This window comes from Eschrichtius robustus, chromosome 2, assembly GCF_028021215.1.
Source record: "Eschrichtius robustus isolate mEscRob2 chromosome 2, mEscRob2.pri, whole genome shotgun sequence".
Taxonomy (NCBI): Eukaryota; Metazoa; Chordata; class Mammalia; order Artiodactyla; family Eschrichtiidae; genus Eschrichtius; species Eschrichtius robustus.
Window position 1 is genome coordinate 77,946,533 of NC_090825.1, and position 23,439 is coordinate 77,969,971.

General features: G+C 40.8%; 1 protein-coding gene across 6 annotated transcripts in view; it reads left to right on the forward strand.

Moving 5' to 3' along the window:
• Positions 1-23,439, forward strand: part of CAST (calpastatin) — a 118,432-nt gene that overhangs the window by 20,166 nt on the left and 74,827 nt on the right. For 5 of the 6 annotated variants that reach the window (XM_068535667.1, XM_068535671.1, XM_068535669.1 and 2 more), the window contains one exon: positions 10,378-10,449. In XM_068535667.1, the coding sequence (XP_068391768.1) occupies positions 10,378-10,449 (72 nt within the window). Of the gene's footprint in view, positions 1-10,377; positions 10,450-16,534; positions 16,640-23,439 lie in introns of those variants that run through there. The other variant, XM_068535672.1, reaches the window with a different exon arrangement.

Consider the following 23,439-nt stretch of genomic DNA (forward strand, 5'->3'; position numbering starts at 1 on the left):
ACTCGGTAACTATGTACAAAGATATTCTCCATAGCTTTATTTATAATAATAACAAACTAGGGGAGAAACAAATGTACAGCCATAATGAATTGGTGAAGTTACAGCACAAACATAGTGACCAAGGCATCTTTAACACCATGCTTTGAAGAACATTTAACAATGGAGGAACATGTTTATGTTAGGTTAAGAAAAATGATGAAAGACCAACAATTCCATGTATTTAATAGCTTGTGCATATTTTTGTATTTGCATAAAAATAGAAAAATAACTGAAAGTAGTTGTCTTGATTGGTAAGATTTGGAGTAATTTACGTTTTCTTCTTACTACTTTTCTCTTTATTCTAAATGTATTTTTTTTTAATCAGAGGGAAAAGAATAACAGCATAGATAATAAAAGAATAACGGAAGAGAGTGTTTTAACAATGATCAAAACTAAATTTATGCATCTGTCTGCTTAGACCTTAAAGGGAGAAGTGTTTTACATGTGAGTCTTTTTCCTTTGGAACCTTCTAGAGTAAGGTGGCTGCCACCACCGTGTGTGTGTGAGTGCACGCATGCATGCGCATGTGCATGTGTTTGACTAGAAGTGCATTTCTTAGATATGGACAGAGAATTAGGTTTTAAGCACTAAGGCAGCTTAGAGGGCAAGGATTTTTTTTTTTTTTTTTTTTTTTTTGGCTGCGTTGGGTCTTTGTTGCTGTGCGCGGGCTTTCTATAGTTGCAGCGAGCGGGGGCTACTCTTCGTTGTGGTGCTCGGGCTTCTCATTGCAGTGACTTCTCTTGTTGCAGAGCACGGGCTCTAGGCGCATGGGCTTCAGTAGTTGTGGCACACGGGCTCAGTAGTTGTGGCTTGCGGGCTCTAGAGCGCAGGCTCAGTAGTTGTGGCACACGGGCTTAGTTGCTCTGCGACATGTGGGATCTTCCCAGACCAGGGCTCGAACCCATGTCCCCTGCATTGGCAGGTGGATTCTTAACCACTGTGCCACCAGGGAAGTCCCAAGGATTATTAATTATTTTTAGTTTATGGTCCCTTCAAAATCCGATGAAAACTGATCTTTTTCTCTGAAAAGGACATACATATGTGAATACAAGAATGCAAAAAAAAAATATGTGACATACAACTTAAAGAGGTTTAGAGATACACACCATCCCCACCCCTGGGGTGGGGGCAGTCTTGTCGAGTAGATATATTCAGGAAGCATCATCTAATATTTTCCCAGTTGGCTTGTTGTTGATGGCTGAAATTCCACCATTAGCAACTTCCTTAAACTTTGAGTTAAGCATTGCCTTCCCTTGGGTCCTCTTTTAAATTGCGGATGTTCCTAGGAGGGATAATATATTAATTATTAACACTTTGGTGAGAAGTAGTTTAATAAGAGGGAAAACGAATGATGTAAGAACTACTTTTATAGATTTGATAAAGGTAGTAGAGAACTATCGATCATTTGATATTGATAGCTAACACATATGTAGGCATTACACACACACACACACACATGCACACACACACACACACAGCCCTTACAACCACCCCATTCTCCTGATGAGGAAATTGAGGCACAATTTGATTAAATAACCTGTCCAGGGTCGCACAGTTATGTAATAGTGGAGCCAGGATGGAACATATTTTCCAGAGTGTATACTTTCACCTAGTATCCAAAACTGTTCATAAAATTATCTATTTTCAGAATTCTACCTAAAGCCAACTCCATAGACTTTCTTACCACTGTTGTCAATTTTTGTAACTCACTTCTCTAACTTTTCACTGCCTTCTTTCTTCCTTGTATTATACCCTCTTTTTACTCAGGAAGATCATAAAACAAGGTGAAATCATTCCCATTCCCTTGGATCTAAAATGTAAGTGTAGGGACAGCTGCTCCCTCCTTATGGATAGTAAATGAAGCATGGAAGGAAGCTAAGTCACAGCAGAGGTAGAGCCAGGAGAAAGATAGCGTTCTCCTGACTCCCAGTCGATGCAGCCATCTCGAGACTAGAAAGACATGAGCTAGACCACTTCAAGGACTTCCACTTGGAGACGATGAATGGCACTGAATAATCAGGAAAAAAAAATTCAGTGCTGGCCACCATAACGTGTGTTATTAAGGGCTTTGTGGAGGCGATGTTTCATTCACTGAGTAAATTTCTATGTTAGGTTGTGAGTTAATAGTAAGACATCATTATGACCTATTTATCAGTGTTTCCCAGGGGGCTAACATATCCTATTTACCAAATTGCATTGGGGGTAGCACCCATTTATACTTCCTTCTGTAGTCATAGCAACTTGTACTTGTTTGTAGACTACTTACAACCGTGGTGTCAAAGAACATTTGCGAATAAGAGTCACAGCCTTATAATTGCTAGTGTTGGGGTATCTGACCTCCCTTTGAAAGACAGTCTTTTCCTAGATACTATTTTCCAATAAAGCATGTGTTTTCATGTGGAAACACAATATTTCTTTTCATTTTGGGGGGTGACTATTAACTAATGGAACTGATTTGTCAACAAATGTGTCAAAACATATATTTTAACGAGAGTTCTTATCCTGAAAAATACTACATTTCATCAAGCCTAGGACACCACTGATCTAAAAATGCACTGATTCGAAAATACTAAGAAAGAAAACAACTATCAACTAAAAATAATGTGTTGAAGTTTCTGAAGACTATTCAACAAACAGGATTTTAAAAATGGCTTGAGCAATTATTTGAATGTGTCAGCTACCAAGTTGAACCCTTGAGGGTTTCGATGTTCATTTAATGCAAACATTCTTGTGTATTTGTGTGCTCACAAATTCTGTCAAATATAACATCTAATCTGTTATGTAACGGATTATTGCAAACTGGAGAATCCCTAGCCTGCTTTCTCTTGAGGGCTATTACTTTGGTAGAAAGGTGGACCAGTTCCCTTTCTCACACTTCGGGGTGGAAGAGGGAATCGCTGGATTGCAACCTGCAGGAACTCTTTGACACCTTCGTGGCAGGGAAAGGCACTGTGTCTTAGCTGGGGCAGAAGAACTCTCACCCACAGGTTGACTTCATTATCACTGGAATCTTTGGGGGATGGGAATCTAAAACCCAACTTGACCCTTTCTTCGTACCCAACTCCTCACTCTTACAAGGTATTTGTTGAGCTTCTTGGATTGGTGAGTTTATAGTTTTCAATCAAATTTGGAAATGTTTTGACCATTATTTCTTCAAATATTTTGTTTTGTCTCCTCATCTCTCTCCTCTTCTTTGGAGGCTGCGGTTATATACATATGGGCTGCTTGGAGTTGCCCCACAGCTCACGGATGCTCTGTTCCCTGTCCTCTAGCCCTTCACTCTCTGTTTCATTTTGGATAGTTTCCATTGCTATATCTCCAAGTTCACTAATCTTTTCTTCTGCAATGTCTCGTCAGTTCTTAATCCCAGTGTATTTTTTATCTCAGACATTTTTATCTTTAGAAGTTTGATTTGGGTGATTTTTAAAAAGATATTTGCTATGTCTCTCCTGAACATACTTTTAAAAAACTTTTTATTTTGAAATAATTATAGATTACCAGCAAGTTGCAAAGATAGTATGGCTGGTGCCGTGTATCCTTCACCCAGTTTCCCCATTGGTTACATCTCCTGCAACTATAGTACAATAGCAAAACTAGGAAACTGCCATTGGTACATGTATATATAGTTCTATGCCATTTTGTTACATGTGTAGATTCACGTAGTCAGCCCTGCAATCAAGATACTATGCTTTTTGAACATTATATTTTCCTGTGTATGGAAAACAAAGTTGTATTTTTCTGCTTCTATGCATGCCTTGTAATTTTTGATTAGATGATAAACAGATCTTTACAGATGCTTTAAGTTTTCCTGACCTTTGTTCTGGGACACAGTTAAGTTACCTGGAAACACTTTGATCCTTTGGGGTTTGCTTTTAATCTTTGTTTGGCTAGAACAGAGCAGCCTTTAGAGGAGGCCTACATTTTCTTGTTTTGTTTTTTTTTTTTCTTCTTCTCTTTCTTTCTTCTTTTTTTTTTTTTCGCCAGTGCCACATGGCATGTGGGATCCTAGTTCCCTGACCAGAGATTGAACCTGTGCCCCCTGCAGTGGAAGCGTGGAGTCTTAACCACTGGACCACCAGGGAAATCCCAGTCCTACTTTTTCTTCTGCATTCTCTACCTAGTGATTCTGACTGCTGGAAACATGTCCTATTCCTGGTCCCTGGGAGCCCCTGTGATTATGCCTCTGCTCATTATGGGTGTTCTTTCCCCAGACTCAGGCTCTCGTCACAGGCGTGCACATGCAGATTTCTGGAGCTCACTTTTGTAGCTCTCCTCTCTGGCGCCCTCCCTTTGAGCCCCTCGAGTGCCCTTGACCCTCAAACTCCCAGCTCCATCTCCTCAACCCAGAGAGACAGACAGCCGTTGCATGATCCGGCGGCTGGAAACTCTGCAGGCGGTAAGCTGTGGCGATCACAGGGCGCCCCTGGTTTTCTTCCCTCGCAGGGAGCACTGTCCTTGCTGCCTGGTGTCCAGCCGCTGAAAACCACTGTTGCATATAATTGTCGAGGGTTTTCTTTAGTTATTTAAGGCAGAAACACTCCTTCCTTTTTAATCCAAATTTTCTTACATAAGAACATCATTAGTGTAAAAAGGAAACAAAGCTGTATTTGAAAGGAGGTTGTGGCCCAGCTTACAAACTGAAGTACCTTCTTTTACTATGAAGTTGAGTTACATTTTTCTCATTTATAAGCCTAGTCACCGACTTACTTGTTTGTTCATTTACTAATGAGTTTTAGTGTTCTCCAGATATTTTACTAATATTTAAATGTGCCACCAAGGCTGTTGAAATCACCTGTTCCATATCCTGTCCTGACACCCTGTAGTACCTCAGAAGGGTCCTTGCCACTCTCAGGAAACATACTGAGGTCATGTCTATTCCTGCAGATCTTGTTGACCCTAAATCACACCCCACACACACACGCCCACACTCATACACCGTGTGACAGTGACGACACCTATGGGACCTGTTAGAGCAAGGTCCAGAGGGGCCGTCATCTTTGACAGCTGATGCACGAATATCAGGACCTGCTGATCTGGCTCTGGTAGGCCTAACTCATTAGGTAGGCCTTTCAGCATCAACCCTGGAAGTGGTCCCGGGTTTCCCTTAGCTAGCATTTATTGAGTAATCATAGTATCTCTGACTGTGGGCTTAGAAGATGCATTGCATTTATACTTTCATGTAATCTCCGGACCTCACACAAGGCCAGGAACAGGACATGTTCTCACCAGTTGGAATCACTGGGTAGAGTACTCAGAAGGGTATCATTGCTGTATTGAAAACAAATTACTTCTGTCTGAAGGCTGCTCTTGTCCAACCTAACAACGCTTAAAAGCAAACCTCAAAAGGATCAAACTGTTTCCAAGTAACTGCATCCATTAATAGAATCATGGCTAGTCCTAAAGAAAAATCACTTTCTATCCAATGAAGAAACAATTATTTTTCTATTATATAAATAACAAAAGCTCATAGAAAATTCTCAACAGCCACTAAGACCCCTCATGAGTTGAAATTAGATGCACTGGGGTTGCCCTGGAGAGGGGAGTCTGTCCCCTTGCCACCTGTTCAAGGCCTTGGGCCTCTCTCTTCAGAGCGGGGTTTTCCAACACGTGGGCCACAGACTTCAGGCCATACCTCATCTCATTTAATCCTCTCAGTCTCTCTCTGAGGTACAGGTCGGGTTATTCTCATTTTTCAGGTGAGAAAATTAGTGTTTAGAAATGCTCATAAACTTGCCTGAGGTCTCACGGCTGGCATTCGGTGCAGCCAGGATTCCTGCCACATGTGTCCAAAAGTAGGACCGTTATTCTAGAGAATTCTGCACTTTTCTTTACAGAGTCACTAGGTCTCAGGATGACATGAGGCCTCACTTAAGGGGCCTTCCCTGAGATTTTAGGAGAGAATGACACAGCTCTGCCTGGCTCTTGGAATTTCACTGTTACTTGAAAACAGTTTTTAAGACTTAAGTTCTGATTCATTCCATAAAACCTTTTATTATGAACCACAACAGACATACAAGAAAGACATGCCATTAATTCCTTTCATGTCTTCCTACGACAGCAGATAGGATGGATCTAATCTGTGCGTTCTTTATCGATCTTGTCTGTGCAAGCAGAGTTGCCTGGTTACGGGTCTTTTGGCTGGCAGACTCTGAAGCTCTTTTGAGATGGGGGAGGCTGCTTCCGGTAGAAGGTGTGGGTTCATAGTCCATGGGAACAGGACCTGTGTATACTCAGGAGTCTGCACCCGAGCAGGAGAAATCGCACAAGTTCTGTGTAAATGGACCAGACTTGATGTCCTGGGGTTAGAGTCGTAAATCTGGTGTGGACGATTACACTTCTGCCCCTGTCAGTCATCAGGACTGAGGCCCTGTGACAGGCTGTCCTGCAAGGAAGGAATCACTCAGCCAGGCCTGCGACCTGATATAGAGGGATGAGGGCAAGCTGTTCCTGACCATTTCCTTTCTATAAAACTTAAGTTAAACAAAGAAGCGCTCATAAACATTAGAGGGAATGTAATTGAATGGCGAGGGAAAATCTGCTCAGTAACCTTTAGTCTATGGGTTTATGGAAATGAAGAAAAATAGTTTAACTCAAAATCTGAATTATCCTAGGATTGGTCTTCTCATTTAACATCTTAATCTTTTAGAGACCAGAGCATACCTGTGTGTTAAGACAAATGCAGCATCATGTATGAGTGAGCTTGTTATGAGTTTTCACTTACTTTGAGTAAATGAATTCTGTTCTATCTGAAGGTAGATCCAGCCCTATCACAGCTGTGAATATGCAGACCTAGCTGGGTGAGAAATGTGTCCAGGCCAGAGTGGGATTTCTAAGGACTGATGCTGATGGTGAGGGTGAGAGGGAGTGAGGGTGAGGAAGACACTGCAAAACTAAGTACAAGGTGATGTGAAGCCAAAGGACTTCGAGAACTTTTCACATGGAGGCAAAGGAGGACTCACAAGGACTAGATGGTACTCAGAGAAGGCCAGGAAGCAAGCCAAGGCCTGGAAGAAACTGATGATGCCAAGCACACCCGACTGCGGGGCCATAATGAACTCACATCACTTCAGACCAAATATCTTGATCCAGCATCCTGTATCATCTCATACCATGTATGCCTGTGCCCACCTTGCTTCAGCTGCAGGAACATATTTCTGTTCCTCCAACTTGCGAAACCCATCCCATCCCACCTCAGGGCCTTTGCATGTGCTACTCTATCCACCTAGAATGCCTCCCTTCCCCCATGCCATATTTACATGATTGGTTTATTTATAGTCAGGTCTCAATCAAATGTCTTTCTTTATCTATCCTGTGTGAAGGAACCCTCAGCCTGCCACTCTCTGTTACATGGCCCTGTTTTATTGACTTTATAGCACTCATCACTCTCCGAAATCATCTTGGTTTTTGTTGACTTATTTAGAATCCGAGTCCTCCTACTGGAATGTAAGCACTATGCGAGTAAGACCTTTTTTTGTTTGTTTGTTTAATTGGTCATTATATCCCCACTGCCTAGAATAGGACCAGGCTCCTGGCCAGGGTTCAATAAATGTCTGTCCAATAAGTAGAGGGATGCATGAAGTCAAACACAATTGAAGAGGGAACCACAGCTTATATCAGCCAAAACAATCTGTATGGTTACTAATCTGAGAATAAGGGGTCTGTGCTCTGGTATGTATGTGCATTTCTAAGCTTTTGTGTTGTGTTTTAAGTGCCTGACATTATTAAGGCCTTTATAAATATTAGATAATAGAGGATCATTTTTACAAATTCTACTCTTGTTTCAGCTAAACTAAATTGGTCCTTTGTAGACTGAGTAATTCAGGCAGCTCAGAGGGCAAGGCAAACTTCAATAGGTCATACCCACAGGAAATCTGAGATATCCTCAGTTGAGTTTAAAAGTATTGAATTTATTAATAAATTATTTTTCAGAGTAAATCTTAAGTTTATATACAGGTAAAATAAAAATCAGCATGTGTGCTGAGTTTATGTAAACAATCAGCTTGTGTATTAAGTTAAAATAGTTATTTTTAACTTAATAGTATCATAACTCAGCCAAAAAGCAAGTTTTTTAATTCTCACGGGCAAATCTTAGCTAATGTGTTGTAGTGGAATTCTTCTACAGATAAATCAGAGTCTGGTATGTGCATTTTGATTGTGAGAATTGGAGCTGTAGTTAGTGCAGGATTTCAATGTGACCTTCCTTGATTATAGCTGAGACCACAGGCTAATAGCTAGAGTGCGAGACAGCTATGGAACAGTGTACACTGACCTGACCTTTCTGGGCTTCAGTCTCCTCACTGGAAAATAAGGAGGTTGAATTGAGAATGAGATTAAAATGAATAACCCCAATGCTGTATTCTTGTCTTCATTTCTTATATCCAACCCCTTACACTGAATCCATGTATACATTATGGTTATCAGAAGCTATTTGTTAAGACACCTTATATTTTGAAAAGAGACTTGTGATATGGATAAAACTTAGGCCATCCCCTCCTTTTACCATCTCCCATATCACATTCAAATTACTAACTTTTTAGCAGCCTCTTTTATTTCTATCCTATTTATCTAGGATTTTTTCTTCCTTTGGTTGATGGTAGTGCATGAATGCTTAGGATAGACTATTTGGTCTACAGGTAATACCTGGCTTCTGCAAAGGCCTCTGAAGGCCCTCAGATACCCATCTTATTAAAATGTGTCCACCCTGTTGTTTCGGGGATCTTCCTGAAGTGCTCTGAGAATGGTCAACCAGTGGACACAAAAAGATTGTACTTTGAGGACAGCAAGCTAAGTTCTGTCTTTTCTTCTTGCTAAGGTAGTATTTGCCCTGAAGGAAAAGAAGGCTTCAGCTCAAGCTTCCGTGGCAGGCATTTTTCACAAAGTTAAGCAACATAAATTTTGCTAACTATCTTCTAAATGTTAAAGAATTCAACCAAATTGTTCTCAATTATATATTTTTCAAAAATTTTCAGAAGTTGTATGCATGTGGGCATACAACTCTTTACTGTGTTATATATCACCTAATTAACATGACCATCCCTCCTGTATTCAATTCTTACAGTACATTCTTCGCATTTTATAGATGTTGGATCATACTGTCACCATTTTACATTATAAAACTTTATACGCTTGCTTCTTTGAAATATAGATATTCATAAGTAAAAGATATAAGACATCAAGTCCTTGTTGAGAAAGCAACTGTGTATTTTACCTCCCCCCCCCCCGTTTATTGTCCTTTTAACAGTTAAGTAGTTATAGTTATATAAGAAATTACAAAAAAAGCACAATGAAGCACTCTTAACCCCACTGTTAGAAAATAAGCCCGTATGAACTTGAGACCATACCATTCATGTTATTTTATAATGTGACTTTTCTTTATGTGAAATATTAATAATATACTTTCATTTAATGGAATGTTCTTCTAAACCTGATCATTAAATAACCATCTGATATTTCATCCTGTAACTGTTCGTAACATAACCCCTTATGTGGGAGGCAGTGTAGGTAGGTAAGAGAATAGGGTCTGAAACAGACATGCTACTTCTGACTAGCTGTGACCATGGCCAAGTTGTGTACTCATCCCATCCTCCATCTCCTTACCCAGAAAATGGGGATAACAGCTTTATTTTGGGTAATTTGAAGATTAAATAAGTTGTAACACATGGTACTTAAACAGAGCACTGACAATAGTGCTGTAATATATTCTATTATTGGAGCATTATTATTCTATTATTACCTATAATTTTATTATTCTAGTAGAATAATTAAACACATGGTAAGACACATGGTAAGAACTCAGTAAACATTCATTATTACCTATATTGTTTTTAGCTTTTTGATGTTAGAATACTGTGATGAATATATTTGAAGAAAAAAGGCTTTTGCTCTTGTCATATTATTTCCCTAAGATAAATTTTTAGGTGTATTGCCATCTTTGCTACTTGCTGCTAAGTCACCCTCTGTGGAGGCTGTACTAACATCTGCTCTCCGTGGCACTCAGGGTAAGAGAGAAAGCACGTACTTTCTCACGGTGAGCAATGATGTTCTGGGAGTGCATTATGTTGGACAATGACAATTCCCATGTGAGGATTTCTGCAGTGCTCCAAACCACTGAATATTGAACAACTGGAGACAATTCAATGCACAATACTCTTTGTTTTTAATATTTATATAGTCTTCTGGCGAAGACATGAAAAAATAAAAACATGTTCATTTTTTTGTGTACTTAGTATATTAGTCTGAATTTTGCTTGAAAAGATATTTGTATTGATAGGAAAATTTACACTTGACTACATTGTGAAGATGTCTTCTCCTATAGAAACTAATATTTCCTATTTTCAGAAAAAAGCGGCAAAACTCGGGAGCAGTCAACCCTCCAGAACTCAGGCTGGTGGAACAGCTCCGGTCACCAAGGTCAGTCATTTCCTGAGCGAGAAAAGACCCCTACTCTACGGGTGTACCATTAGTGGGTGGGACTTGTAGGGAAGGTAAACAGTGTCCATATATCACTGAAAGTTTTTGAACAAAGTACCATTTCTGTGCTGGTGGGGGTAGTGTGAGGCGGGAGGCATGTAATTTCTTACTAATGATTTGAATGATTTAAAACCTCGCAAAGCCATTTATGTTATTATTCTTACTGGCATATAATAATGTGTCCAAAAATATTCATTATTACCACCAATATCTATAAATAATGTTTGACTTTTGCACACACCAAATTTTCTTCATGAGTATTAACCACACCAGGCTGTCTGCTAAGTGTGCTATATAATTATCTTAGGTAATCCTGTCACAACCTTATAATTATTATTCCTTTATACCTGAGGAAACCTGGGCTCAGAGAGGTTAAGTAACCTCGACAAGATCACAAAGCCAGTAAGATGGAGGTAGGGTTCAAAGCCAGGTTTCCAGTTCACACAAGGTCCTGGACCTTATAAACTCTGATTGAACCTTCTTTGGTAATATAACACTACAAAGCTTTGCAACTTATAAAAGTCACTGAAATTTCATCTTTCAAGATAAGATGTAACTACCATTTTAGCTAGTAGTTTTCAATATATAAAATAGTTTTGTTCCTCCCATTTCAGCTTGTGATCTTCCAGTGTGTCCAAGATTATCAAAAACCTTAACCTATTTCAGGATTGCCTATACAACTATTGTAAATAAGCATTTTTCCTTTAAAACTGGTAGCTCTCCTATGGAGGGCTGTGGACTTTCTCATGGATGTTACTTGCTTGGTGAAGAGTTCGTATTTTAGTGCCTTCTGGAGTCTCAGCTGCTCTCCTAGCTCCTAAAAAGTACCCAAAGTAAAACTCAGCTGAGAAATGAGAAGAGGCTGGGCAAACGTATCTCTGCTGCGGTTGCCCTTGGTAGCCCTCATATTCTATTGTTTGGAGCTCTCCAACTAAAAAAGATTTTCTGGATACTTCCTATCTTTTACAGTATTAGGACCTTTATTTAACTTATGCTTAAATTATTGCCTCAAAAAATGAGAAGCCTCATTAGCAAAACCCCAACCTCATGAGGTTTAGTGAATCATTTGTAAATGGTTTCTAGAATTATCATTACCTAAACTCCTAGAGGGTCGGTACCTTGTGGAAAATCGCACTTAGTTTTTGTTTTTGTTTTTCCCTTGAATTTCGTGGTAAGAAGCAGGCCCTTTTGCATCATTTTTCCCCACAGGAGTATCATCCAATCATTTCAAGGCGGAATGCTTACAAAAAATTTGGCCATCCTCCCCAAACCCTGCTAGGTCTCAGGAAGCTGTGGGAAGAGGTGTAACTGGGAGGTGGACACATTTAGCCACAGAGTTATTGTTTTAGTTTACTGGCACACTTGTAATTCTTTCCTTGGCTTCTGACACTGCCTTCTATCTCTCCTTGGCTTCTGACACTGCCTTCTCCTATCTCCATTCTTCTCTCGATTATTCTTTTTCACTGTGGTTTCCTGACTCAGTTTCCTTCACCAGTGTCCTGAATATTAGTTTTTCCAGGATTTAATTCTTCATTCCTTCCTTTCTATATCTTTAACTCTTATAGAGTATTAGAAGAAAAAAAATACATCTGCCTTCTTAGTTTTCTTATTTTGCCTTTTGATGCCAGATTGAAAGGGCTCGGTATCATCATCACCTAAAAATGATCATTCCCGTGCATCATTCAGAAAAGCTGGGGGTAATAGCATTTGTGATCCCTTGAAGCATTTTATTACACAATTAATTATCATAACACACACAGGCAAATAATATTCTCCCAACACATGACATGACAAAATAGTAAATACAATTGGCAGTGAGAATTAGGCCTGGTTTTGTTGATTCTGGACACATTCAACTCGAAAGTTAAAGTAAGTGACAATTTTATAATTATTAAGAAAATCATAGTCTGTATTAAAGATTCAGTATTTAATGATAGAATGGTTACCATGTATTGCAGAACTGTTTTATGAGAGTTCTTACAAAATCAGTAGTTATGTGCACAAATAATACCACTTCTGCCATGCAGTCCTGGGCTTGGAGGATCCAGAGCACTTAAGTGGCATAGATATTTCTATTGAATAACTCAAAATAATTATTATGTTTAGTGCTTAAAATTAAACTTTTGATAAATTAATAATGAGGACTAATGAGGCTATAGAAATTAGACTCTTATTAAATAAGAAAATAGTTGCGATCCACAGTCAGGCAACTGTGTTACTGGAAGAGTTCTCAGGCAACTTCTATTGTAACCACCAACTTATTCAGGCGAGGAAAGCGAGGTTGAACTTGCATCAGGAATGTGCCTCTGCAGGAGAGCACAGCTATTAAGAAGTACTGGTTAAAGTTATCAGTTCCAATTGGAATTTACTCTGACTAGTTCAAGCTAAAAAGGAATTGCTTAAGGGATGGCGGGTAGCTCCTAGAGAAATCCAGAAGTCTCCAGCAGAAGGAATGTAGTTTCACAGCCAGGAACAATGCCCGGACACACCGTGGGAGCTTCTCCTTGCTGCCACCGCAGCTCAGCACCTATCACATTTAGGACCGGAGGCCAGAAACTCTGGCACTGCCAACCTCAAATGCTGAAAGGCCTTATCATAACACAGATCTACCGGTGGGTGGCGCCTCCGCACAGGCTTATTTTCAATCTCACTCTTGTGAGGCGCAGCTGATTGGCCAGTGCAAGTCCCATGCCTCAGCTCTGCTGCACGGGGAATCTGGGGTTGGGAATGCTCTGGTTCTTCTTTGGGAAGGCGCTTATTGATTAGGTGGGAAATGGTCCGTGAGTAGTGAGGATTTTTCAAGTGTATTGTCAGCTGCCAGCTATCCACTACAGAAAGGAAAACAGGAGAATTACCTAATTGAACTGGAGGAAAATCACTGATTATAGGTTGTTTAGCAACATTAGGCCTTTTAAACAGAAGAGGGTACAAACAGCTTCTCTCCCAGTTAGAGAGGAGAAAATCTGCACAGGAATAAGCACCCACCAGAGAAGTCCTTCTGTGGTTTTGGCCCTGGTTCTGCCATAACTAGCTGTGTTAACTTTGGCGGCACAGCCCTCCTCCCAGGCCTTTACTTTTCTCATCCATAATATGACTAAGGGGCCGAATAAACTCTGCATATTGTGGAAGGTATTCCATCGTTCAGTGTCAGCCTCACCCATAGAACCGCTGGACCACATGCGGTGTGTTTGATGACTCTGTTTGCTAAGCAGGCAAGCGTTTCTATTTCAATAGTTCTGCATGTATTTTAACGTACTAGGAAAAGTAAACTAGCACTTCAAACTCGTGATCCCATGGATGTTTTTGCTTAAGACAAGGCTAGATTAATGGTTAAAAAGTAAATCTATTTTTTAAAATATTAAGTACATGTAGCTGTGGCAGATTAAAAAATATTAAGTAGGTAGTACACAAATAACCAAGGTTTGGGAAACAAGATCAGAGCAGTAATTCTCATATTTTAATGTACATACTGAATCGGTGAGGTGTTTACTAAAATGAAGATTCTGACTCAGGAAGTCTGGGGCGAGGCTGAGATTCTTTCTGCTTTTCTAACAAGCTCCCAGTTGCTGCTGCTGCTGCTGCTGGTCTGGCGACCACACTTTGAGCAGCAAGGATGCTGAATTGTGCTGAATGTGGGTAATTTAGACCACCTGTACCTTAGATTACCTAAACATTGGTTAGAGAATCTGGTTAAAATGCAGATCCTCAGGTTCCAAGCCGCAAGAATCTGATTCACCGGGAGTGGGTAGGTCCAGGATTTTCTCTATTTAATAAATACCCTCCAGTTTTTCAGATGTGGGTGATCTGGAGGCCCCACTGGGGGAAAGGTTGAGCCTCAGGGACTGGGATAGACACGGCACATCTGGGAGCGATAACATCCCTCTTCATCTCCAGGGAAGGGAGCCCCTTTCTACCTGTCCCGCAGGACAAGAATCTTTGGAAAATTTACTTCATAACCATGTAATTACTAACCTGTACTCTTGAGGAGCTCAGACATACTCACCCTCATTGAGGGAGATATGCTGCCTAACGGTGGGGCTCTGGGACCCAGGGCTCATCCCTCTCAGGGAGTGGCCCAAATAAGTCATCCTAGTTGTCTTTTGTCTCAGGAAAACCTAGATGAGCTGAGGTTTATTTGAGAAACAAAAAAGCAGAGAAAATACTGACAGTAAACAAAAAAGGAATTTTAAGCTGAATTTTCATCAAGAAGAATTATGAAAATCTACAGACAATAATGCTGGAGAGGGTATGTGGAGAAAAGGGAACCCTCTTGCACTGTTGGTGGGAATGTAAATTGATACAGCCACTGTGGAGAACAGTATGGAGGTTCCTTAAAAAACTAAAAATAGAACTACCATATGACCCAGCAATCCCACTACTGGGCATAAACCCTGAGAAAATCATAATTCAGAAAGAGTCATGTACCACAATGTTCATTGCAGCACTGTTTACAATAGCCAGGACATGGAAGCAACCTAAGTGTCCATCAACAGATGAATGGATAAAGAAGATGTGGCACATATATGCAATGGAGTATTACTCAGCCATAAAAAGAAACGAAATTGAGTTATTTGTAGTGAGCTGGATGGACCTAGAGTCTGTCATACAGAGTGAAGTAAGCCAGAAAGAGAAAGACAAATACCGTGTGCTAACACATATATATGGAATCTAAAAAAAAAAAATGGTTCTGATGAACCTAGGGGCAGGACAGGAATAAAGACGCAGACGTAGAGAATGGACTTGAGGACACAGGGAGGGGGAAGGGTAAGCTGGGACGAAGTGAGAGAGTGGCATGGACATGTATACACTACCAAATGTAAAATAGATAGCTAGTGGGAAGCAGCCGCATAGCACTGGGAGATCAGCTCAGTGCTTTGTGTTCACCTAGAGGGGTGGGATAGGGAGGGTGGGAGGGAGGCGCAAGAGGGAGGAGATATGGGGATATATGTATACATATAGCTGATTCACTTTGTTATACAGCAGAAACTAACACAGCGTTGTCAAGCAATTAAACTCCAATAAAGATGTTAAAAAAAAAAAGAATTATGAGGACAGGGTCTTCTTCTCAGGGAATTATAATAAAATATTAGAGTTGGAAGGGCTCTTACTTCGCCACCTTTATTTAACAGAAGTAGAGGAACACTGATAATAAACAAGGTGGTTGTGAGGAACACCTAGCAGGAGAAGTCAGGGGGACCCCACGTGCTTTGACTGCCGGGCGCAGGCGGGTGCGCCGCTGCGCGCTGTGCCCCTGAGCTCTCCGCCTTCCGAATGCCGTCACCCCTGGCCTGGAGGCGGAAGGGCTGGCTGCTCAGCTGTCACTAGCTATAGGCCTGAGGCCTCGGGTCCTCAGCCTCCCGCCACCGCAGCCTCCTCCACTCCTACCCCAAGCTCACCGTCCAGAGTCTTCACTGTGATTGCTTTACGGCTTTGGGAAAAGTTGGCTTCCCATATTTCCTGTAAATTTTAGAACTCTTTTCTCTAAGCCCATCACTTACATTTATTAGTTGGCATTCTTCTTTAAGGGAGAGCATTTCCTTCACCCCTATATACTTATTCATTCATTTATTTATTTATAGCAGTATGAATTCATGAATTCTTATTTTATTCCGTGGCTTAAATCCCTTCTTAGTTATTTTGAAATGTTTAGTCATAATGTATCACGTCCAGTAATTCAGTAGAATTCTAGTTCTGTTCAACTGCTCTTTAAAAAAAAAATCCGTTATACGATGTGAAATGTTAATTTACTTTATAGCTTCAAAAGTAATATTTGGGGGCGTGTGTTTGCAAAGAGCCCACTTTGGGCCTTTGGCGACATCCTAGGAGTGGTAGACTTCTGCCATCGGCCGGTGGCCTGCATCACAGGCCGCGCTGTTCAGTCTGCCAGCCTCCGGGATGCCAGCCGCGCGATGAGTCGGCGGCAGCGGGCACCTCCCTCCCGGAACCGCGCTGGGGGCGGGCGGAGGGGGCGGGGAGCGGCCAGCGTCGCGTCTTTGGGCCGCCCCGCCGCCTCCCTCTCTGCGGGTTGGGCTGAGGCTCGAAACGGAAACCGAGAGGGCCGAGCCCAACCGGGAATGCAAACATCCCCCAAACCCCGCTGAAGTCTCTGGGCCCGGAAGCCGGACGCGGCGTGAGTACTGATTTCGGCTGCTTCCCAGGCGGGCAGCCCGCGCTGCCTTCGCGCCGGCCCTGCGCGTCCCAGGCTCGGACCCTGCCACGGATCCCAGACTTGGACGTGCGCTCTTACCCGTCTCTTGCCCTTGAGGATCAATTTCCTTCCAAACGGGTTCTAAGTTCACTTGTGTTACCTGTCGACCCCTCCTCCCTGTCGGCGCCACTGTTGCTGGCTTCTGGGCTGGGAATGTGTCTGGTGATCTTACACGGTAGGGTTACAAAACCAGGAGTTTGTGTGACCCGGAGAAAATGCTGAAAGAAGAAAAGCAGGAGCAATGTCGATTTGGTTTGGCACCTTTATCTCTAGGGTTAGACCCAATCTTCTCCCCGAGCCCTGCCCCCTCCACTGTGATGACCTCCGTTTTAGAGAATGAGCTCACTGTGTATAACCTCTCCGTTTATCTGATACATGCTGGGTGTGGTGTGGCAAATGTTGTGACATGTTTTGGTTCTATTTCCTTGAACACAGCCTGAGACTGTGGTCGGATGACATCGCTGAGGGGTACTTTGTACCTATCTTTCAAGAATGGAAATGTTTTCATGGAGAGTTGACGATCTTTTCTGTATTGTTAGGGTCCTAGCATTCCTCAGTTATAAACGGGTAAGAGGCAAGTTCTTTATACCCATTTTACAGCTTGAGAAAACGAGGCAGAGTTTAAGAAACTTCCTTAAAGGGCTGGACCTTGGGGCCTCTGACGAGCCCTCTAGGAACCCACCTATACCTACATCAGAGGAAGGGAAATGCTTAATCAGCAGCTCTGGAAAGTTCCTGATATATGAGATGTTTTCTAGAGAGAAAACCTCTGCATTGCAGCGAAGGTCAGTAAGGAGTGGCATCTACTGTTCAAAAGGGTAAAGTTTATTTTCTAATGAGTAACTTAAAGAGTGCCTCTTCCTGACATTTTGTTTGTGGGCACTGAATTTAACTTTTGCACACTGATTTTTCAGTATGTAAAGGATATTTGTCGCTGGGAATGCTGCCTGGCTTCTAGGAGACAGTATAACATTAAAACAAAGTAGTGACATTTAGCAAAATCATGCCGAACTAGCAAAGGCCGCATCTGCTGACTGATGATGGAGAAGGGGTAGGTGGCCAATAGCAATGAGAATGGAGCGGGAATCCTGGTGCATGCAGCAAGGACCCTTGGTGACTATTATAAACAAGTGAGCTTCACAGACTGCATGACAGTGTTTATGAAGCAGTGCATTCAAGTATAAATGTTGGTCATGGTTCAGCTCACATGCTTTGAGAGAGGATTCCCACTGCAGATAGGAGTTGATTATAGTATAGTATTAGTGGTGGGTTCAGTTTCTTGATGGTTCCATGAATTGGCCGAGTATAATTCTTCTCTCACAATGAAAATTTAAAAGGTATCATGTAAAATAGCAGTTTGAAAGAATGAAACAAACAAAATTAAGAAAACATGAGGAATTAATTTGAACTGACTTTTTAAAATCAGTCAAATATTTGTGTTCCTATTCATTGTTTATAATAACAATTATATCTTTAATGCATCACCACTTCTTAGGTAGGACTATTTACTTTTCCCAAAATATGAACCATCTAATTGTTCAGTCCTATTTAAATAAAAAGCCCACAACCTATGTTCTCCTGTGTACATAGATGTCTTTGTATCTTTTCTTTCATTATACCTCAGAGTGCCCTCATTTTGAAGACTATATGAGTCTGGAATATGTGTTTTAGCATCAATATGTCTGGCCTCATAAGAGGAACATATTTTATCCTATAGTTTTTGATATATTGAATTAATAATCTGCATACTGGGAAAGTACAATGGGTCTTCAAAAACAATTGTGTTTTATTTTTTTCTCTGTGAATAGCTTTTAACTTAAAAATGTCATCTACCCAGTGTTTCTCAACAGAGTACTAATGGCATTTGGGTTGACGATTCTTAGTTGGGCAGGGCTGTCTTGTTCCCACTGAATGCCAGAGCGTGACAAAAACACTCTCTCTCACGTCTTAAAATACCCTTTAGTTGGGTGCTACTTCCCCTGGTTAAGAACAATTGGTACACTATTTTTATGGTAAGCCGTATAAATAATTACTCAGTCCCATTATTTCCAATTTTTAAGGCACTTTACAGAATCCCTTAAGACACGTTGACTTCTGAGCAAGTCCATATATTTGGACGTTGGAGATTTGGATGGAGGCTGTGTGTAATCCTATTGCTAGTAAAGTGTCACTGTTACCCTTGTGCCCTTCTGTCCACATTAGGCAATAATAATAAATCATTAGCAAGTGACTTTAATAGGTTTCAGAAAAAAGAACAGATCAGCACAATCTGTATTAGATCTGAGTATTAATAGTTATAGCTACATTTACTGACGATTAGTGGGTTCTAGGCATATGTTGAACACTTTACATGATGTGATAATGATGCAGTGATGAAGTAGATACCCTTATTATGCCCATTTTTCAGATTAAGAAAGTAAGAGCCTGATCTCTTAACCATTGCACTGTATTGTTTCTCGGAACATGTTTGACAGCTCTCCATAAAATACTTTCCAAAAAATGAGTTTTAGTGGGTGAAGTTAACACACACTAAAGTCTCGTTTGGTTACATAGTCTCATTTGGCTACCTTTGGTTACCTCTGGTCACCTTTGTTCTTAGAATACCAGCTTTTCACTATACCGTGAGCCCTTTGAAGACAGGATCCACATCACTGGACCCCCATCGCGACTACCATGGTGCCTTCCACATGGTAATTGCTCAATAAATATCTATTGAATTGAAAAAGAATATTGGTTTTATCTTAACATGAACAGAGCCTTAAGATACCACTGCACTAGTTTAGAAATTTATCCTGGATAGGCAGAAAAAGTAGAATAATATTCATTTTTGTTCTCTAGGATTTATAAGTAGAGTTTTTGGAACTTAACATCTGTTTGTCCTTTAGCTAAAGATTAAAGAGTAGATAATCAAAATGATCAGTAATGAACTCTTTTTTTTTTAACTTCTACAATGGCCAGACATGGTGCTAGGAATACAGAAGTGAAGTATGGTCCATATAACAAATATAAAAACACAGTGTAAAAAGTGCTAAAAAGCATTGCTATCAAGGTGCTATGAAAGCACAATGGAAGGTTGAGGGAAGGGGGCTGAGGTTAAGCTTGGCCCTGTTTTTCTGGGAATAAACATTAGGAATACGAGTCCCTTAAAGCAGATCTGCAACCAGTCAGTTGGATGCAGGACTCTTCAGAGGTCTGAACACATCCAACTTCCCAAGCGTTGGCTCTCCTCATTCAGTATTTTCTTAATCCCAGCTTTCCAGACTTGCCCCTAACTACCAGTAGAGGTACTATGGTCTCCCCCTGTATACTTTTCTGTGTGCTCTTATGTAGGACTGAGAGTTCTGATTCATTCTAGGGCTCTCTTATGAGATGTTCTTGACAACTGTCCCTTGTAGACAGACTGGATTTCCATCCGGTGTCAACTATACCTGAGGTTTCCATCTGTCCTGCGCTCTACACAGTTGAACTGGAGACCCCACAGCTGACTGAATCTATGTTGTCCGTCTTCCAAGCCAGCTTTGAGGGTGACAAGTTTCTGCTGCTCATCTTCCTGTTTCTTTCTTCACCACCCAACCTAAGGTGCAGGGGAGGGCACACCAGCTCATCAACAGAATAACCTGCCCCTGGATTCCAGACACTTATCTCTAAGGACACATTGTCTCAATTTAGTTTCTTATTTCGCATTTGGCAGCTGCCCCGCGGTGGGCACATATCCTTAGCAAGACAAGGAGAACCTCAGATGCCTATCTACTCACCTTTTATCATTTTTACTGACTCCTTCCCCAAGAATAATTGGCATACATTAGTTACAAAGGTGCTGCTTGGTCCATTTTGTTGGTAGTGTTTCTTTCTTTTCCCACAGATCCCTTTGCAAAACTTAAAAAAGAAAACAACTAACACTTAGTTTTATTTGGGAGGATTTCTTATACGTTGGAAAGAGGATTTGGGTCTGCTTTTACTGATTAACCAAGTTAACTTTAGTAAACAGTTTTTTGTTTTTTTTACATATTGCCAACACACTGATAATTATCCTCAGTTCTCTAGGCCCCATGGTACATACTGATCATAATGGCTAAGATATGGGTGATGACACTGTGGCTTGTCATCATCAGAGTCCTGGAATATAAGGAGTTTCCCGGGGAGCCCTGCCGATGGACTGCTGAGGAATGAAGAAGCTGACTGTAATCAAAGCAAGGCTTCCTTAATTGCACAGAGCTGTGCTTTAACAGTTGGGGGGGGTCGCTTTAGAAAAGAGAAGTTTCTTGGTTCTCAAATAGAAAATGTGGGCCAGTAGGATAATTCCAGACTAATCCATGGCCCTGGGGCTCTCCCGATCCTTGTCCTGGGGATGTACTGCATCCCCTTGGAATGCTCTAATTCAGTGTTTCATGATATGTAGTCTGGAGAGCATCTGCGTCAAATTCACCTGGGCTACTTATTTAAAAATGGAGATTTCCCAAGCCCCACCTAGGACTGACCCAATCAGAATCACTGAGGAATCTATGGCTTAATAAGCTCTCGAGGTAAATCCTTACACCTGTTAAAGTTTAATGAGCGCTGCTCTAAGAAGTGAGGTGGGCTAGCCAGAGCCTATCTGTGAGCAGTCGTCTTCTGACCTTAGCAATGCAGTGAAATCTTGGTGAGAGCTGTAGCTATTCACAGGGGCTGAGACTTTTGAATCATACTGAGGGGCCCCCATGAACTGACGTGATTGATGTTTATGGCCCTCTTTTGGAGCCCGAGAAAGGGCCTGGACCACTCCCATTTCACTCAAAGTTGCTATAAGAGATTGAGTCCAGTTTAGTGTGCAGGCATACTCTTTGGACTCTGTAATGGATTAAGGTTCCCTGCACAAGTGACCTCAGTATAAAGACCTAGATGAGACCTTGGCGCCTCCAGAGATGCCCAGAATAGAGTTGTTGCGGGAGAACACTTCCTACAGAGAAACCAGGGGCTTAGTCTCCTGCGTATTGTTTCTTTATTAGGTGTACTAAGGGTGGCCAGACAAAGGAGCAAAGAATAAAATTATTTGTATGTTTTTCAGTTGTATAAGCCTTTTCTGTTTCCTCCTTATCATGAAAATAGGAAATCGTGTTTATATCCAACAGGGCAAATAAGATCCTCTTATATAAAAGCCATTACCATTGCTTGTCATCATCAGAGTCCTGGAATATAAATATCCTCATGCTTTTAGACATGCATCTTTTCATAATATTTTATTTACAAAGATGTATCAGGTTCAGAGGCCTTGGTCTACAGCAGGGAATTGAAACTTGTTGCCAGAATTTTCATCTTCCAGAATTCTCCACTTCTCTTTCATATTCACCATCTCTTGATTTATCTCTTTGTTTAATTAATGTTTTAATGTTAAATTTTGTACAGTATTTCTTTGTGTCTGGAACAGAAGGAGGCTCTTGAATCAGAATTCAGATTAATTTTATTAAGCCCTCACAATGTATTTAAAATGTTTGAAAGCCTTTAGATGAGGAACACATGTTCTATTTTGTCATGAAGCCTCCTACTCCCTCTTCATACTGGCCTGATACACTCACTCACATCCCCCAACGTATATTTTCATTTGAGTTTTAGACTCCTGATTTACAGAGATAGGCAAATATGATTTTTCTGAAAACTCAATAAATATTTTGAAAATTGCACTTTTTTTTTTCTTTCTTAAATCCTTGCAACTGAGCTATATACTAGATGTGTGGATGTGTACAGCATTAAGAGTTTCTCTAGTGGTCCAGAATATCTGCCTATAAAATGACAGCACTGTTGGGCTCGGTGATGTCTACAGCGTTCTATATTTTTCTGTTGTAAGAAAAGTGTGCACTACAGGCATAATTCCAAGTATCAAGTGTCCTCAGGGTTTAGGGTCTTGAGACTGGAGAAGACAGATACTCTTGAGGTATTGCAGGACTGGCTTTTTAGGGAACATATAGGCTCTTTAGTAACCTGGGCTGGCAGTATCAGCACCAAAAATCTTTCTTTCAAAACCAGCTGGAAAGTACTTTTGAAAAGTAACTTTGTGAATCTATCCTATTATCTAATGCATTCTAGTACCTTCTTTTGACCAAATGAAAGCAGGAAGAGGCTGTTTGTCATCTCTGTCAAAGTGCCAGTGGGTAACAATAGATGGTAGAAAAGAGTGGTCATTTCACCCACCCCCTATAAAGCCATCTTGTTTAAAACAACCTAAAGCAGTCATTCTCCATGTAGAGGAGTTTGAGAATCACTTGGGGGGGCGGGGCTTACAGCTTTTTAAGCTATAATCCTTGCTCCCTCTCCCTCCTGCCCTTTCCCTTTTGTAAATTTCTAAGTGTCCATTGCTGCCCTCCCCTGATCCCCATACACTGGCTATGAGTGATTCTGTTCCTGGGCCCAAAACCACTGAGCTAAGGTGTTAATGCTTGGCCAGTCACATTGTCCAATAGCTTGACATAACATTCGTTGCCTGTAATCATTATGTACAATTTTAGTATAAAATAATTAAATATGTATGAATATTTAATTTAATTTAATATTAATTAAATGTGTATGAATATCCTGCATACTTTGCGTATAGTTTCACTGATTAGAATTTTTTCCCTAGCAATATTATAAAATTATATCATCTTCCATGTGATGTCCTACTCTAATCTTGAGTTTTAAATCAATTAATTAGTTAATTATTAATTGTTTGAAATTTTAGCCACAAAGGATCCACATCACTAAGAAACAAT